This window comes from Talpa europaea, assembly GCF_964194135.1.
Source record: "Talpa europaea genome assembly, chromosome: 11".
Lineage (NCBI taxonomy): Eukaryota > Metazoa > Chordata > Mammalia > Eulipotyphla > Talpidae > Talpa > Talpa europaea.
The window spans coordinates 35,365,174-35,384,484 of NC_140078.1; the positions used below are offsets into that span (position 1 = coordinate 35,365,174).

General features: G+C 44.7%; 1 protein-coding gene across 1 annotated transcript in view; it reads left to right on the forward strand.

The window, feature by feature from the left end:
• The window catches only part of SLC24A3 (solute carrier family 24 member 3), a gene marked incomplete at its 3' end in the record, with an annotated part of 433,413 nt that overhangs the window by 382,772 nt on the left and 31,330 nt on the right, over positions 1-19,311 (forward strand). The window contains exons 8-11 of the mRNA XM_084247026.1: positions 5,271-5,324; positions 11,676-11,809; positions 13,549-13,709; positions 14,476-14,737. Of these exons, the coding sequence (XP_084103152.1) occupies positions 5,271-5,324; positions 11,676-11,809; positions 13,549-13,709; positions 14,476-14,737 (611 nt within the window). The remainder of the gene's footprint in view (positions 1-5,270; positions 5,325-11,675; positions 11,810-13,548; positions 13,710-14,475; positions 14,738-19,311) is intronic.

The window sequence follows — 19,311 nt, forward strand, 5'->3', positions numbered from 1 at the left end:
GGAATATCCGCTGAGTGCTTTTCAGCTGGATGCCGACCCCAAAGGATATGTAAAATAGAAAGCACCATATGTCCACCTGCTGCAATATATGAATCTGTATGCATGACTCCTTAACGACAGCTCATGAGACCCACAGTGCTGCCGGAAGGCATTTGGAATGTATCTTCAATGAGTCTGAAAGTACAGCAGGAAAACTAAAGAATCCCTGGTGATGTTTTCATTTCTTTAAGAAGAACTTGAAGAACTTGAGCTTCAGACTTGGCCTCAAGTTGTGACTTTGGGAGAGAAGGAAGAGGCTGGGGACACAACCTGGAGAATAGCCCCTGCAACTTTTTCCAGGCTAGCTTTCACTGTTCTGGACAGTGCTTAGCAAAGTGGAGCCATGTCCTCAGGGCGAGAACAGAGAGGAGCCTCCAACCCAGGAAAGAACAATCTTTGGCAGGAGTCTGGGATCAGTTGAAAATAGATCAAAATGGAGGTTTGTGGGAAAGGAAAAAAACTAACTCAGCTCATGCCATAAAATGGGGTCCTCAGAGGACAGCAGAGTGGGAGGTGGTCAAGAGAGGCCGAGGGAGAAGAGTATATCGGGGGCAGGGAGGAAAACCTGGGTGCCTTCAGAGGTCTGCATGTGCCTCCAGCCCTGTCCCGCAGCTGTCTGCTGTGCATCCCCTGGATGCCAAGCTCTGCTCTAGAACTAGCCACAGAACATACCACTAAAAGCAGCCTTGACTTTGGGATTCTCTCAGGATAGAGAGGAGGCGGGCAGTTGACATGTTATGATGGGGTCATTTGGAGATGCTTGTGCATCTCCAGTGTCATATGAGAAGGGATTCCGAAGACTTTTGAACCAGGACATGATGATCAAACCATCAGGTCAGAAAGCAGAAGGAGGAGCAACGTCTCAACCACCCGTGTGCTGTGTGGAGGCCCTGGTGAGCCCTGAGCCTGCGCGCCAGCAGCACATACCTGAAATGTCAACAAAAGCAGGGAACCCCTATCTCAAAGCCATCCCTGAAACATAACCAAAGAGAACCTCATTCTAATATTGCAATGAAGGAAAGCACTTCTTTAGTGAAAAAAAAGTAATGTCTAAAGAAATTGGAGGTATAAATACGCTTGTTAGAAGGAGCTGGACTTCACACAGCCTTACTGCAATGTTTCGGTTCCATTAGGTCATTGTCTGTACCCTCTGGCTATTAATGCTTCAAAGCCATGACAAGGTACCCCTTCAGCTCTTGGGTGCCTCCTCCAAAATGGATGCCGGCAGTAAAACCCAGATTTTCCTAATTATGTTTACACCCCAGATTCATTGGCTTTGATAAGAACCCTGTTCAGGCCACTGGAGGTATTTTGCAACTGGAAATTGAAGTTCAGAGGAAATCTCACCCTGCACAGATGAGCTGTGGGCTTCTCTGAGCTGGGGAGGGAACAGTGGGCAGCTGGTGGAGTGTCTGCTTGGGGGAATCAGCTGTCAGAAAGTCCATTCTCAGTCTCCAGAAAACATTAACTCCAATAGCTGAGGTGGAGGGTAGGAAATGAGGAGTGGTGTCAAGTGACTGCTAGAAACAGGCATTAGATATAATTAAGTAATGAGCAAACAGCAAAATAATCACAGACCCATCAGAGGTTTGAAAGAACACAAACGGCCATCTGATAGAATGTGAAGGCGTGGGCAGGCAAGACTTCTGGAGGAGGTGACATTAAAACTGGTATTTGTAGGATAAAAGGAGCCAACCGTGAGGAAGGGAAAAGTCTCCCTGGCAGAGGGAACAGTGCTTGCAAAGGCTCTCAGGAGAAGGAAAGGCAGCCAGTGTGGTGGGATTCAGAAGGGACACAAGATGATCTGGAAAAGAAGGAAAAAGAACCACGTTTGCAGGAAGAGGGTGCCTTTTGTTTTCTCAAGTGTGTTGGAAAGGAATTGCATGATTTTAAGCCAAAGAATGGCATGATTCACTAGCATCAAGGAAGCCAGTTCTGAGACTAAAGCTGTGGTAGACTCAGTGAGGTGAGGAGGGACCAGCAGTATTTTGGACGTGGAGTCCTGCTGAATGTGGCGGTGAATAAAAAGAGGCCTCCATATTGATTTCCAGATTTTGGGGTGTGACTGAGCAAAAACTGGTAGAATTTACTGAAATGGCAAAGTTCAGGGAAGAATGAAAGTAGGAAGGGAAAGAATAATTCTATCCCGACATGTTCTTAAGTACCACATGAAGGGGCAAATTGGCTGCTGGCTGTTTGGGTTGGGCAGGGAAACATGTGGTGTGGATGCGTCTGTTGGTGTGTACAGCAGTGGGATAGGGTGGTCACACCTAAGGAGAGCATGTAGCTGAGCAGAGAAGAAGATCCCCTCCTTAGAGGTTGAACTGAGGACTGGGGGAAGGGAGGAAAAGTTAGGGGCACAGGAAGAAAACTAAGAGTATGGCTTCCGGAAGTCAGGAGCAGAGAGAGCATTATGAAGGAAGCAGGTGGGCAGCCTTCAGATGCTGCTAAGAAATTGAACAGGATGACAGAATCACCCATGGAGCTGTGCAGATGGGGGCACTGGTGCCCATGATGAGTGCTTCAGGGTGCCAATGGATATGCAAGTTAAGATTAGAGAAATTTGATTTCTGTCCCTTTTCTCCTCAATAAACTTTTTCTTTATCTAAACAAAAAAAGATCAGAGAAATTTGCCTAAATGAATGGGAGTATGGAGTGTATGCCATCCTTTGAGAAGGTTTGCTTAGAGATGTTTAGAAACAGAAGTAAAAGGGGGTGGATACCCTTTGCTTCTCTTAGTAACATCCTGAGTACATTCTCTAATAAATGTACACACCACTGCACAATCATTCTTCATGGATTTGTGCGAGCCCATCTATGGACTTATCACAACTTAAGAACCCAGTCCCCCATCTTACTACCATCTTGCTTCCCAATGCTTCACTTGGATAAAACCCCTGCAATAAAACCCTGTGTGCTTTTTTACAGTCCGCCACCTATTTCCTAGGATCAGTTGCTAGATGTGGAACTTGAAAAGAAAAAAGAAAGTAGAAGGCAAAACTTGGAATCTCTTCATAGACCATTCTCCAGTAGCCTTTTCTAGAAGGCAGAAGTACTCTCTCAACTGGCTAATTTATTCTATAGCTGAAAAAGAACCTAGAAATCAGGTTCCCTGGGTTTTTAGCTGAAAGTTAATAAAGTGAAGAAAATAGAAGTGCGCAAATGATCAGTAATTCAAGGCACATTCCAGTGGGTTTTGGTATTTTTTTTCTTTCTCTCTTGACTGTTTTCCTATTCATTCATTCTTATGCTTCCTGTTGGCACGTTCCCTGCCCAGGTTCTTTCTCATCTTCCTCTGTTTGTCTCCTTTATTTATGCCTAGCTCTTGTGTACACAGCAACCCCTCCCTTGCCCCCTATGAATTCCTCTAGTGTGCCTTTGTAAATTTATCTCAATAGTATTAGTGAATGATTAAGCAGTGGGTAGATTTATAAACACAGACCTCTATTCAACGATGTGGAAGACTTGCCGTGCTCAAAGAATTCTTTGGGAGTGAGAAATAACAGAGAAGAAGGAGCATTTTACTTTTTTTTTTTTATTTATTTATTTTTTTATAAATTTTATTGTTATATTCCCCATACAATTGCAGCCCCCCATTCTGACCCCAATCCCTCCCCTCCCGCCCCCGCCCCCCTAAAAGTGTCTCTGGTTCATAGTTTTTTGTTGATTTTGATTTTCACTTTCTTATAGTTATTCATTTTCCTGGTCCCTTATTTAAGTTTTCTAGATTCCTGCTATGAGTGAGACCATCCGGTATTTTTCTTTTTCTTTTTGGCTTATTTCGCTGAGCATGATCCCTTCCAGCGCCATCCATGTTGCAGCAAATTGCATGTGTTTATCTTTTTTGAATGCTGAGTAATATTCCATGGTATATATGTACCACATCTTCTTGATCCAGTCATCTATTTTTGGGCATTTGGGTTGTTTCCAAAGCTTAGCTATTGTAAACAGTGCTGCTATAAACATAGGGGTGCAGGTGTTCTTTGGAATTGATGTTTCTGTGTCCTTTGGGTAAATACCTAGGAGTGGAATTGCTGGGTCATATGGAAGCTCTATGTTTAGTAGGTCCAGAAATCTCCACACAGCTTTCCACAGTGGTTGGACCAGTTTGCACTCCCACCAACAGTGCAGAAGAGTTCCTTTTTCTCCACACCCTCGCCAACATTTGTTGTTGCTAGTTTTTTTAATATGTGCCATTCTCACTGGTGTAAGATGGTATCTCATGGTAGTTTTGATTTGCATTTCCCTGATGACAAGTGATGTTGAACATTTTTTCATATGCCTGTTGGCCATTTGCATTTCCTCTTCAGAGAAGTTTCTTTTAAGCTCTTCTGCCCATTTTTTGACTGGATTATTTTCTTTGTTGTTGTTGAGTCTCATCAGCTCTTTGCAGATTTTTGTGATCAGTCCTTTATCATTAGTGTTGGGTGCAAAAATGTTCTCCCAGTTGGTGGGGTTTCTCTTTGTTTTTGTTATTGTCTCTTTTGCTGTGCAAAAGCTCTTTAATTTGATATAGTCCCAGCTGTTTATCTTTGCCTTCACTATCACTGCTTTGGGTGATGTGTCTGTAAAGATGTCTTTGATGTGCAAATCACGTAGTGTTTCGCCTATATTTCCTTCTATATATTTTATGGTTTCAGGTCTTATGTCTAGTTCTTTAATCCATTTTGAGTTGATTTTTGTGTATGGTGGAGCATTTTACTTTTAAGTAGAAAAAGAAGAGATAAATTGTTGAAAGCTCTGTGCCACATAGAATATGACTATAGACCAGGAAATATTTGTAACCAGTCTGCATGTTGCCTTATCCTTGCAATGTTTGGCAGGTTTGTCTGCCATTCACATTAACTGTGTTTTTTTTAATTTTATTTCTTTTTAAAGATTTATTTATTTATATAAGAACTGGGATACAGTCAGAGGCACGGGAAGGTGAGAAAATTCACCAGAGACAGAGCGAGGAATAGAACAGGCAGCCTGACCAAAGACATTGCTGAGGGGAGCAGTAGGAAAGGCAGGAGAGGTCTGCTGCGCCATGTGGGTAGCTCCCTGGCCAACCCGGAATCAAACCCGCACTGCAGAGGCTGCGGACAACTTCACAGCGCTGCGCTCAACCCACTGCGCCACCAGGGAGGCCCCATATCAACTGTGTTTTTAAGGTAGCCTGGTGTATTGTTCCTGTGGAAACTTCCTCTGTGGAAACTTCCTCTGATTAACTATTCTTGGTTTATATACAGGTGGGAGTCACTAGTCCTTGTGCTGATGTATCTTATCTACATTGTCATCATGAAGTAAGTCAAATACCTTCTTAATTTCCTTTCCAAACTGTTTCCGATATTCAACATGTTAATCTGGAAAGAGTGGGAGAGAGAAGCAGGTACCTGACTGTTTTCAAAGCATAATCCCTGTTCCTTTGGCTCCTTGGGATCCTCTGGTGAATCACTGCAATTTTGATTGCCAGCACTCGTAGACCCTTCCAACCCACATGTGATGATAAAGGGGAAGCTTCAAGAGTTTCATTTGAGAAGTCTCTCAGACCCTCACCCCTTTTCAGGACATAGCAACCAGGTTCTTGGCTTATTTCTTCAGTCTCTTTCATAACAAGAAAGGAGGTAAAATTCAGTAAGTTATGCTTCCATTTAGGGTTCTAAAAGGTGGGACCAGAGCTGGTTAAGAGAAGACCAAACCCATGGATCAGATGTCTGCAGACTTTCATTGTTCATGCCACATTATTCATTGCTGCATAACCTCAAAATATATTGACTTGAAACCAAAAACATTCATTATCTTTTTTTTTAAGATTTATTTATTTACTTATTTATGCAAGCACTGGGTACAGTCAGAAGCGCGGGAGGGTGAGAGAATCCACCAGAGCCAGAGCGGGGAGCAGAGCAGGCAGAAGGACCGAAGTACACTGCTGAGGGGAGCAGCGGGAGTGGGAGAAGAGGTCTGCGCACCATGTGGGACCCTCACCCGGCGGCCAAGGATCTAACCAGCGCTACAGAGGCTGCGGGCAACTTCGCAACCCAGCGCTCAACCTCTGTGCCACCGGGGAGGCCCAACATGCATTATCTTGTTCATCTTCTGAATGGTAGCATCCAACAGTCACATCCTGGACAGTTCTAGTTCAAGGTCATGGGTGAAACCACATGCAGAAAATGGCCAATGTGGCCATCACCTACTTGACTTCAACAGGCTGGAGGAGGTGCCTGCTCACACAACTGCACAGTTGTTGATGATGTTTAACTAGAGGGCTGGTTTCTTTTCTTTCTTTTTTTTTTAAAGATTTATTTATTTATTTATACAAGCTCTGGGTACAGTCAGAAGCACGGGAGGGTAAGAGAATTCACCAGAGCCAGAGCAGGGAGCAGAACAGACAGAAGGACTGAAGTACACTGCTGAGGGGAGCAGCGGGAGGCAGGAGAGGTCTGTGCACCATGTGGGACCCTCGCCCTGCGGTCGGGGATCGAACCGGCACTGCAGAGGCTGCGGGCAGCTTTGCAACCCAGTGCTCAACTGCTGCACCACTGGGGAGACCCTGGAGGGCTGGTTTCTTACCACACAGTCTCTCCTTTGTGCTACTTGAGAGTCCCCACCCATGGGAGTTAGTGTCCTCCTGAGCAGGTGCCGCAAGATAGAGGATACTAGAGCATTTTTTTCATTCTAGTCTCACTAGTCACTTACAATCAGTCCATTAAGTACAGTCCACACTCTAGGGGTCTTTTTTTTTTCATAGAAGAACTGGGGTGCAGGCCAGAGGCATGGGAGGTGAAAGAATTCACCAGAGACAAAGTGGGGAGCAGATCAAGCAGATCTACTGAAATAAACTGCTGAGGGGAGCAGCAGGCAAGACAGGAGAGGTCCGCTGTGCCATGTGGGTTAGCTCCCTGACTGGTGATAGAACACAGGCCATCGAGGGGATCGAACTCAGGCCATAGCCGTGATAGCACTGAAACTTAACCCCTAGCCCACCAGGGAGGCCCTACTTCACCTTTTGAAAGGAGGAGGAGCAAAGAATTTGTGGATGCACTGCCACCACATCCTATGTTCCTTTTCCCCCTGGAGTCTGGGCCGCTCACTGTTTTATCAGGAGTTCTACTGCTGATGTTTCCCATGCTCTGAGGTAACATGCAAGCCCCATAGTCGTAAACCTGCTGGTTTCATCTTTTTGCCAAGTACCATTGAGATGAGGCGCTTATAAATAATGCAGAGACATTCGGTGCTGCAGCTGCCTGCCCCTTCGAGAGCTGTTTCTCTTACTCTAAATTAGCTCATCCTTCCTTCAGCATATGTGGCCACAGAAGTCACTGCTTCTCTCAGGAGCAAGAAAGTGGAGCACTCTTAGAAATTGCCAGTTTGGACATATCAGGTAGCAGCATGAAATTGGCATGTCAAGTTTTCCTTACCTTGGAAGCCTGACAAAAAATAATTCTACCCACCAGTGTCTGAGAGTCTTGTTGGGAGAAATCAGTGTGGCTGTTGGCAGATGTCACACTGACGGTGAAGGTTGGCACTAGCTTGACTGATGTCTGGGGCGACTAGACACTATCTGCCTCCACCCACTCAAAATGGCACCCACCTGCACCTCAGGAGCTGCACAGCATCAAATGTGGACCCAGTTTCTGGTCTTGTTACTCCATGAGGACATTTCTAGAGTTTCCTGGAGCTATGAAAGGCTCACCAGCCAATAGATGGGTTTCCTTGAAAACTGGAGTCGACCTGAAGGCTTTCCAATGTTTCTAGACTCCAAAAGAAAAGGCTAAATGATGGGAGCAGCCATCTTGCTTTTTTTATATCTCAAATAATAAAACTGTTAAGAAACTGGTAGGGAGAACTTAACCATTCACACCTTTCTTCTGTATTTTTTTATTTGATTACTTCACCTTTTTCTGATTTTTTGAGGTTCCAAATTTGAGTTCCCAAAGAGTCCTCATCTTTCCTTTTGAAAAAGTGGATTGTTCCATTATCCCAGAACAACTGACTGACTGCTTTATGCCTAAGTCAGATTTTGAATCTGAATTTAGAGGACAGGATGTTTCATACTGAATTCATTAGGGTATTCACAGAATAAGGAGGTCTTCAAAATCAGATCCTGTCTAAAGGCAGGGGGGTTGAGGAATTTTGCTCACACACATTCTGTGACCCCACACCCCTATGCCAGGCTGTCATAAAGCCCATGAGTTGCTGGCAGAGCCTTTGGACACTAAGGTAACACAGTGAACATTTTCTCTCTACCCAACCCATGCCAAATGTGAAAGCTAATGAGGTGTGTTTCTGCTGATGCCTCAGTTTTACCAACCTTCCAGCTGTTCAAACAGCAGGATACAAATAAAACAGATAACGAAAGCTACTGTGCTCATGGAATTTTCTGCATAAATTCTGGTCCTAAGTTCTAAATTGAAATCTCTGCTCTCTAGCCATCCGCTCCGCAATCAGAGACTTTAATCATTGGGTTTTATAAAATTTGATTTATAAAATTGCATGCTTTACAATAAAAGAGCTTCAGGGTGTAAGCACAAAATTTAAAACATTCAATTAAAAATATAAAACAGGATAACAGCAGTTAAAAACAGCATATATTAGAATCATCAGCCCCCTCCTGGGTAGATTTAAAGTGATTTTAAACAAAGTCACTTTAAAAATGGCTTTCAGATGACTTTAAACATTCTATCTGATCTGAAGGACAAAAGGTAATTTTGGTTTGTCCAGATAGGTAGACACCTTAAAGGAGCTTGGCCTTTTTATTTTTGCATAAAAGAATAGGCCAGAGTGAGGTGAAAGGATTCACCAGAGACAGAGTGGGGAGCAGAACAGGCCAAGCAGGTAAGACAGGAGAGGTCTGCTGCACCATATGTGTGTTAGCTCCCTGGCCAGGGATCGAACTCAGATGGTAGACGTGATAGCACTGAGACTTACCCCCTGGGCCACCAGGGAGGCCCTCAGGTTCCTCTTCCATAAACAAGGTTAATATTATTTCCTGCCTCAAAGGGGTTTTGTAAGGATGGAATGTGACAGCACAGTTAACTTATTAACCAGTGTCTGTTGTTTAAGAAATTTCTTATTATATCATCATAGAATTATTATCCTGTTAGCCAAATTCAATTAAATGCATAACACAGTTGTGTTTTAAAAGCAAGTCATCATGCAAACCACTTTTCAATGGAGAAAATGAATTCTAAGTCAAGGTGTCAAGAGATATTGCCTCTCTCCCAGAGCTCTAGCAGCAGGGCAAGTCATTCTTGTTGAACCTAGAAAGTGGGAAGACCTTTTCATTAAGAAGAATGTTGACTGGGGGCCTCCCCGGTGGCGCAGCGGTTGAGCGCTGGGTTGCGAAGCTGCCCGCGGCCTCTGCGGCGCCGGTTCGATCCCCAGCTGCTCCCCAGCCACCTGAGGAGGGTCCCACATGGCGCGCAGACCTCTCCTGCCGCCCGCTGCTCCCCTCAGCAGTGTACCTCGGTCCTTCTGCCTGCTCTGCTCCCCGCTCTGGCTCTGGTGAATTCTCCCACCCTCCTGCGCTTCTGACTGTACCCAGTGCATGTATAAACAAAACAAACAAACAAATAAATAAATAAATAAAACATGCCTCTATTAAAAAAAAAAAAAAGAAGAAGAATGTTGACTATATGTATAAAAGTAACAGAATCCTGGGCCTCCCCTGGTGGCTAAGTGGTTGAGCGCTGGGCTGCGAAGCTGCCCACAGCCTCTGCAACGCTGGTTCGATCCCCGGCTGCAGGCGAGGGTCCCACATGGTGCAGCAGACCTCTCCTGACTTGCCCGCTGCTCCCCTCAGCAGTGTATTTCGTCAGTCTGCTTGTTCTGTTCCCCACCCTGGCTCTGGTGAATTCTCTCACCCTCCCGCGCTTCTGACTGTACCCAGTGCTTGTATAAATAAAAATAAATCTTTTAAAAAAAAAAAAGTAACAGAATCCTTTCACAAACTTCACATGCCTATCACCAGCCCCAACAACCATCAACCCACAGCTGCTCCATCCACACCCCTTTCCATTTTCCTCCCTCCATATCACTGCAAATCCCAGGCATCATATAAAATTCATCTATAAAAATTTGAATACAGGTCTCTTAAATCATTTTAATACAACCGCATCATGATTATTGCACCCAAAATTAATGTTAATTATGTAATATAATTCAATATCCAGTCAATGTTCACATTTTCCATGATCTCACAAATGCCATTTTTTTTGCAGTTTTCTTTTTAATGTCATAAATATTGTTTCAATCAGAATCCAAATAAATTTCACTCGTTACAATTGGCAGCTTTTGTTTCTCTTTTAATATACAAATTCTCCATCTGTTGGTGTTTTTTATCCCCCTTGCAATTTATACTTCAACTGAGCTGGATTGTTTGCTCAGCAGTTTCACATGGTTTGGACATCCTTGCTTCCATCCCATAATGCAGTGTAGCCTGTTCCTTTGGTCCTTGTGTTTTATATATGTTAATCAGTGCTCTGATCTCAGTTAAACTATGCCCCAGGTGACAGCGAGCTCTGCCAGCGGTAGGCACATCCATGTCAACCTGTCTCTCTTGATGTTGGCAGCAGCTGATGCTCCAATAATGGCTCCCTTATTTCATTAGCGCTACAAAATAATGATGCTCTAATTTCATCTGCACCTCCTACACCCCCTCATGGGCCAGGATTGGCCCTCCCCTGTTCACAGCCACCACTGTGACTTTGGACTCTGTCCTCTTTCCAGCAGTATAGAAAGAACCACCCGCTCCTGGGGAGTACACAAAGAACTTGGAAAGAGAAGTCCTGGCCACAGAGTCCTGTCTATACTCTGATGACTGTCATGACCCTAGGCCCACCCACCCAGAGCCACAGTGACTGAAGGACAAGCTCAGGATCCAGGTGGGGTGGGTGCCTCCAGAGAGCTTCCTGTCTGCAGGAACAGTCTGAGTGACCTACCAGTTGGTAATTTAGAGTCTCCTTGCCAGACTGGCTGCCATTCCTGTGGGGGAGTCAGAGATCACACTGGTGATCAATGGGCTGATGGCCAGGAAGCCACTGAGACCTTTGGTTTTTTGCACTGGAGCCAAGGAGAGGGAGCAGCAGTGGCCTACAGTGCTCCAGAAACTCTGCCTGGCTATCTTTGCCCCTGAGTCTTCTGGGATTCCTCTATGGGTGTCTTCTAACATGAAACATAAAAGTACTGGATCATTTACCCACCAGAAACATCCTAGGATCTTAAATAAAATTCCCTCCTAACACACGTGTAGGCCACACAACACCACGTTTCATAGTTGTTATGGAGAATCACAGCCCAGAAATTTTTCATAAAGCCAAGAGCCCGTTGGACCTGGCATTATAACACAACAGTAAGGGAGGTTCATAGGATCCCAGTCTGTGACCTCAGGAAACCAAGGACGGAGGAGACCTAGACTGCAGCTGCCTGTCACGTGCAGACCGTGACAGCAGCACTGAGCAGCAGCATGGATGTGACACCGTGGGAAAGGGGACGGTGTCGTATCAGCACAGGTGACAGAATAGTAACAGTAACAGGAGGCCTGGAGTCTCCCAGAGTCAGTGCAGATTGAGGAGGCTGCAGGAACTTGGTGGGAGTTAGGAACGGAGGTGGGAGTTAGAAACACATGCTGATGGACTCTTTGTGACTTTGTTCAGATATAATGCTTGCATACATCAGTGCTTCGAAAGGAGGACAAAAGGTGCTGGAAACATGGTCAACGGCTTGGCCAACAACACGGAGATTGACGACAGCAGCAACTGTGACGCCACCGTGGTGCTTCTCAAGAAAGGTAACCACCAGACACTGTGTTCGAAGGAAGTGCCAGGAAATCTGTCAGCCACACCAGACCCAAGAGGAGGCTGCTGCCCCAAGAGAGGAGACTGAGGGAGAGAAGTTTTCAGGTGTCTTTCTCCCTCCCTTGGGCAATATCATAGGGCATAGAATTTCTCTGGCAAAACATCTGCTGGGGGTGAAGACAGGGAAGTTAGAACAGGATGGTAAAGGATTGAGGATTGTGGGTTTTAGGTGTTGGTACTGTCACAATTCGCCTGTGACCATGAAACTAGTTACTTAACGACATTTAGCACACTATTCCATTAATGACAGTAATCAGTATATTACTATATCCAAATTCACTTTCAGGGTGCATTACCTCTGTTTCCAAGCTGAAAAGTTAGAGGGAAAATTACCCCTTTTATTCCCCAAGGTAACCTCAATACCCAATAGATTCTTATTAAGCAGTTGATTTAGTAGAGGGTATAATACAGTGTTCTCTAATAAATAATATTCTTTCTTAGAATTAAGAAATTATCGTTTACTTTTGCCTAGAGTGTGTTTTATTTTTCATCTAATTGTTTTTTCTTTTTTATTTTCCCCTTGAAATGTGTGTGTTTATTGCATCTTGGTCCCATATGGTTTGCTTTGCAGGAAAAACACAAAAGCAATCAGAAAATCTGTAGGTTACTTTCATATATGTGTAAGATTTTGAAATCTATGGGTAATTATTATATTTTGAAGACCAATTATTTGATACTCTTTTCTGGGTAATTACAAGCATGCTTAACAGAAAGATTTAAGAGTATATGTATTGAGAGCCTTCCCACATAAGGATTTCATTTAGTTTCTCCTCCTCTGGTTAGTTTATAACCATAAAAGGAACCCTCTTAGGGAAGCAAAGAAAACTACCTAAAATTAGTCAGTGTTTCTAAAGAGCATTTCATGGTTTGGTGCCTGGGAAAACAGGAGTGTGTACCAAGAGGGATTGTGGCCAGGTCGCCATGAGCTATGTGCTCATAATGTACATTAATGGAGAGGTGTTTGGGCCTGGGTGCAACCTTTTTTCCCAGGACTGCCAGCAAATCATTACGCAGATGTGCCCTAGTCCTCCTCTGGATTTGGGCTCTGTAAAGTGGGCAGTTCCCACGCCTACCCCTTGTACATTGGACCACCATGTCCTCCATATGACACAAGGGTCAGTTCTGCTACTTGTGTTGACATTTGAAGGGTATAAAAGATTCCTAAAAGTTACTGAGATCTTTCCAATCTGAGTGATGGGGAAAGGATCCTTTGAGGACAGGAAGAAATTCTTTTATGTTGTCACCCATTCTCAGCATAAAATGAAGATGCTTACATAGTTTTAAGTCATTCCAAAAGAGCTAATAGTGAGTGCCATGGAAAGCAAATTTTGATTCCTCTCAAAATTTTGCTCACTATAACCTCCCCTGCATGGATGGAAGGAAGGAAGAAAGGGAAAAGCAGGGGGAGGGAGGGAGAAAACAGGGATCTACAGAGAAAACAAGAAAGGAGAAAGGAAGTACTCTTCCTTGATGGGAGAATGGGAGATAGGAATAGAGATGGGAGAATGAATAGATAGAATGATGGAGAAGAAGATGGATGGGTTGAAGGAAGGATCGAAGTGTAGGTAGACGGACAAAAGGGAAAGAGGAAGGAAGAGAAAGGAAAACTGAATACCTTTTTCCTGCTCTTAACTCAATATTATGTTTCATGTCATGTTTCTAATTTCCCTAGCCAATTTTCACCGCAAAGCATCAGTGATCATGGTAGACGAGCTACTGTCAGCCTACCCACACCAGCTTTCTTTCTCTGAGGCTGGCCTTCGAATCATGATCACGAGCCACTTTCCCCCCAAGACCCGACTCTCCATGGCCAGTCGCATGTTAATCAATGAGGTACGTGGGAAATACAGCCCTTCCTCCACTGTACAGGCTTGGGAAATTTTGGGAAATGAAGAAAGTTCCTGGTCTGAAAGCAGAAATGCTAACTCTACCTCGAGCACAATACTCTCCCTCCACCATGGCCCAGCATCTTTGTTCACTGGGCCACTGTATACCCTAATCCTTGCTTTCCCATCCACATGTGTAGAGACATGGTCTGGATTCCCAGTCATATAGAAAAGCTCTCCCATCCCCTTCTTTTCATCTTCAGTTTGAACAAATCCCTCTAGTGTGAGTTTGTACAGTAGTAGTTGCTAAATCATGGTTATCTTGGTTTAAAGTAATTGAATCTCTGACTTGAATTTTTCCTATATATTTATTTCTCTGAAGTGGCAGCCTTATTGCTACACTAGTCCAAACACTTTTTCTGTGTGTGTCTCTCTCACATATAGATCAAGGGATTCCTACAATCTGAAAAAGAAAATTAGCACCACAGTGCACGAGGAATTAAGAATATTGATAGAAAAGAAGGGTGATCCAAGATTTAAGAGTTTCCTCTAGAGGGATTTGAAGTTTCCATTGGGTCATAAAATATACATCTTGGCTCCTGGAAGGAGGTTGACTGAGTTGGTTATAACTTTAAGGACTTGACTGCTAGTGTCCTGGAACCACCTTCTTATTAACTAGCTGTCTAGGAGAGACCCCCAATAACTGGTACTTTGGGTGTAAGGATTTGCAGTCTCTCTGATATGGTAATAAAACTGTGCCTTTCTCTTCCCAGAGACAAAGACTGATCAATAGCAGGGCTTATGCCAATGGAGAATCTGAAGTGGCCATAAAAATCCCAATTAAACACACCGTAGAGAATGGGACAGGGCCCAGCAGTGCCCCTGATAGAGGTGTAAATGGCACCCGAAGGGACGATGTTGCTGCTGAGGCTGGAAATGAGACAGAGAATGAGGACAATGAGAACAACGAGAATGACGAAGAGGAAGAAGATGAGGATGATGATGAAGGACCATACACACCATTTGACCCCCCCTGTAAGAGGTCCTATGTCTGGTCTGGGGGTGGGAGCTATTTTGAGGTCACTGAGAAGATGCCCTTAACTTTGATGGTCTTTTTGCCATTCAATTTGAAGAAATATCTCTATCTGAACATGAAGGAATTTATATTAATTTCCAGTGGGCAAAAATCTGGTGTAGAGGGTCAGAGATGACCAAAATGGTGACATGCGATCATTGGTTGAAATGTGGACTCTCTGACTATATGTACAGTTTGCTGGCCTTTTGTGGGGACCTTCTCTTAGTTGTTCTGCAGTGAATACTAGAGACAAAATGCACGTGACCCTTGTTGGAAGGCAACTTAGTGCCTAAGACAAGAGGTTCTTCACCCACCTTCACCCAGCCAGGGGACCTGTGCTGCTAAAGCCAGCCCTGGGGACATAGCACCTCCCCCGCTGGTCCTTGTTCTTCTTGCTTCTGGCCCTTTTTCCCCATTCAGATCCTTCCTGCTAGCTCCAGGCAGACACTAAATTGTTTTAGATCTGGGCAAAAGCACCCTGAACCCAGGTAACTCTTACACTGTGGGGCTGGCCCAGGAAATCTCCCTGCTACCTGCAAGAGGAAGGACCAGGCTTGTAAAAGCTTTCAGAATCCCAGGGGGGTGTCCTTCTTCCCTTACTTCAGCAGAGATACTTGGCCTTTCCAGTCACCTTGTCCTCCCCCCCCCACCTCCACCAAGAGTGGAACAGGTGAAATTGAATCCAGAGTTTTCTATTTATTAGACATTCCAGAAGTGGGTGGCTGTTCAGGAAAGAATGCACTGACTCAGTTCACATTCACTGTCAAGTGTATAAAACTTAATTAATATGTGCAGCTTTGCCAGGGTATTTGAATTTATAGGAGTGTTATAAAGTCTGAAGAAGTATTGTTGGAGACACTTGAAAAGCCATTTACTGATGGGAGGTGGGTGTGAAATGTTAGGGTCCTGTGTTATTTCTGGGCACAGGCCTTTCTGTACCCCATTTTTTGTGTCCAGCAGCAGCAAGTAAAACTCAGACCAGAACTGCTTCTAAGCCCTCTCTGGCTCCAGAGACCTCAGCCTCCTCAAGGATTTACCAAAATATCCACCCACATTCCCATAACCCATACTCCCAACACACCCAGCCTACATCAAATAATTCCTTGTTGAGCAGTTGTCTTGGTAGAAAAGGGTATACCAGGGCCTCCCTGGTGGCGCAAGGGGTTAGATGCAACCTATGAAGCTATCTGCAGTACTGCAGCATGAGTTCGATCCCCAGCCAGGGAGCTACCCACATGGCACAGCAGACCTCTCCTGTCTCGCTCGCTGCTCCCCTCAGCAGTGCATTTCAGTCAGTCTGCCTGTTCTGTTCCCCACTCTGTCTCTGGTGAATCCTCTCACCCCCAACACCTCTGGCCTATACCCCAGTTCTTGCATGCATAAAATAAATTAAAAAAAAAGAAAAGGGTATATCAGCTGTTTATCCATTTAGCTGCCTTTAGCCATATTTCTTTTTTTTTAAGATTTTTTAATTTATGCATACAAGAGCTGGGGTACAGGCCAGAGGTATTGGGGCGGGTGAGAGGATTCACCAGAGAAGGAGTGGGGAACAGAACAGGCAGATTGACCGAAGTACACTACTGAGGGAAGCAGCAGGCGAGTCAGGAGAGGTCTGCTGCACCATGCGAGTTGCTCCCTGGCCTGTCAGGGGTTCGAACTCATGCTTCAGAGGCTGCGGACAGCTTCATAGGTTGTGTCTTTACCCCTTGCGCCACCAGAGAGGCCCCTTTGGCCATATTTCTTAGGAGCCTTTTTCTCTATCTTCCAAGACAAAAACATGTTAAGGATTAAATGATCAAAGACACTCATCCCTCTCTTGCAGACATTTGAGTGTGTTTTCTATTGCTACTTAACGGATTACCACAATCTTAGAGACTTAAAACAATACCTGTTGACTAGCTCCAGGTCTGTAGGCTAAGGTCTGGCGTGGCCGGGCTGCATTTCCAGAGGCTCACAAGGCTATAATCCCATTGTGGGCGGAAATGTTGTCCCTCCCAAGCAAGTTCAGGTTGCTGACAGAATTCAGCTTGTTTGCTCCAGTTTGTGGCTTAGATCTGATTTCCTTGACAGCTGTTGGTAAGGGTCTACCCACTGTTCCTAGAGACCACCCTCATTCCTTATCATGTGGCCCCTCATCCAGGCCAGCTGCAGTGGGCCAGGTCCCTCTCACACCTCCAGCCTCTCTGCTTCATGAACTTCTGTGATCAGATCAGGTGCCTGCACATACTCCCACTGGGTCAGCTCTAGGATGCAGCATAGCCTGATCTCGTACTGTTGATCACCCTCTTAACAGGTTCTGAGAACCAGGGAGCAGAATCTTGGGGCCCAGGCCTAGCACGCTACCCACCCCAGTCCCTGCTTTCATTGACATCCCATAATCAAGCTCATTTTGCAAAATTCTTTCCCTGATAAAGAAGCAGCGGGGGCAGTTGAAGCATCTGTAAGTAGCGAGGTGCTGTGTTGGCTGCCTGGAGACTGGGGAGTCCCTGAGTAGAAACCCCCCGGTACCCCAGCAGACAATATCTGACTCCCATATCTAAACCTCACTACTTAATAGAACAAAAGGGCCCTTTTAGGTGACTTGTTCCAAATTTTCTCCTTTATAAGATAAACTCCCAACCTCACAGTGAGGTTTCAAGTTATCTTTGAAACCCTATCTCTTTGATTAGGTTACAGATGCGTAGGCCCCGGGACTTCCAGCCACATAGTCTTATTTCTCATACATGAGGAGATGTGGCTGTGGGTGGGTGCTTGGGAACCCCACCTCGGCCCCCTGCATCCTTTGGAAGCACGGACACCAGAGGAGAATTGATGCCTATCGTAGTCCTGCCGCCCTTGGATCCCTGCTTCCTTCCAGGGCCTTGAGCTGCCGAGACCGGAGGTGGAATCTCGAGTTTGTCCTTACCAGCCCTTCTCTCTTGGGCTTCCTTGACATAATGAGGTTCCAATTCAGGAGGCTTGGGGTGGGGCCTGAGATTCTGCATTCCTAATAAGCACCCTGGTTACACCGATGCTGCTGCTGGTTCTTGGGCCACATCTGGGATGACGAGGGGCTCAAAACCTGGACTCAGACTGGTGATCCTTATAGTTATTCTGTGATGCATAGAAACCTAATTCAGAGACAGTTTCTGCCACTGAGAATGGGCTCATCTGAATGGCCCTCTGTACCTGCCATTAGTTGCTGAGAAACTTCCACTTGAGGCTGGGAGCTGAGTGTTCGCCAGGTCCTCCCCAGGCCAGTGGGCCTCCTGCAGCACAGCATTGAGCAGGCAGGGGCACCCCGGGCAGGAGAGGGCGCTGGAGGAGCACCCTGCTCCCCAAGTTTGGCTCCTCTCCAATAAGTTCCTTTAGCCTGAAAGAAATCCCTCCACATGGTGAGAGCATGGTCTCCTGCAAGTGCATCAGCTGCTGTGCTTCTGCCGCACAACTGCTGGCTTCTCTCCAGAATTTGAGTATAGTGAGTAAAATTAGCAAATACGAAGTGAGCACAGTAAATATAGACATATAGATGACATGTGTATGTATGCACATATTTTGTCTATGCATTATGTGCACATCCATATGCATCGATGTAAGTGGACTGCCTATATACACTTACACACATATATACATGCATATGTGCCTGGTGTGCCATGTATAATTAATATGATGTGTAATATAACATGTTTATATATGCACTGTACACCTGCATACTTAACATATTGTGCTGCATGTCTTTAGTATATGCACAGATATCAACATACCTGTATATGTGTGTGCATATATGAATAGATGAAATACATGTATATGTGTGCATAGCACATGTGTGTGCATACACATACATAGAAATAAATTATATATATATTCTTACCTATTGAGTGAAGAGTGTTACTGTTGACTGGCTATTAAGAAAAACATTTATATGTATATAGGTAAACACATTTCCATAGGAAAAAGATTGAGAAGAATACACCAAAATATGTTTGTCATAGGTAGAATTATGTTTGATTTTTTTCTGTATTTTCTCTTTTAAAACAGTGTGCAGTTTTGCTGTCTATATAATTAGAACAAATTAGAACAAATTTATACATTTAGTTCTAGGTAGAAAATACTGACTGAGAGATGACTTTTTCTCTCTCCAGTAGAATTAAGCTTTCTAAGATGCTTAATAGGGAATGTAACAGGAACAGCCCTTGGCTTTTCAGAGCCAAATCACACTCAGAGGCTGGGAGCTGAATGCTCTAGGCTCGGCATCCCCCATTCACTTGCCTCCTTCATCTCCCAGCTGCTGGCTAGCTTTTGTGACCACAGCATCGCTGATGGACCAGGTCTGTGCACAGGGAGTTTTATTTTCTTAATTCTCTGCTTTGTCCTCAGCACCTGGAGCAGCTCCTGACACAGAGGAGCAACGTGGGCGCTCAATAAATACTTGTTAAGGAATAAATAAACCTATTCCCAGGTTGTCCTCTGTGCTCTAAATAGCAATAAAGCAAATGAAAAATGCATATGCTCTATATTCAAAGGGGGAAAAAAGAAACTTTTCCCATTATTCAAA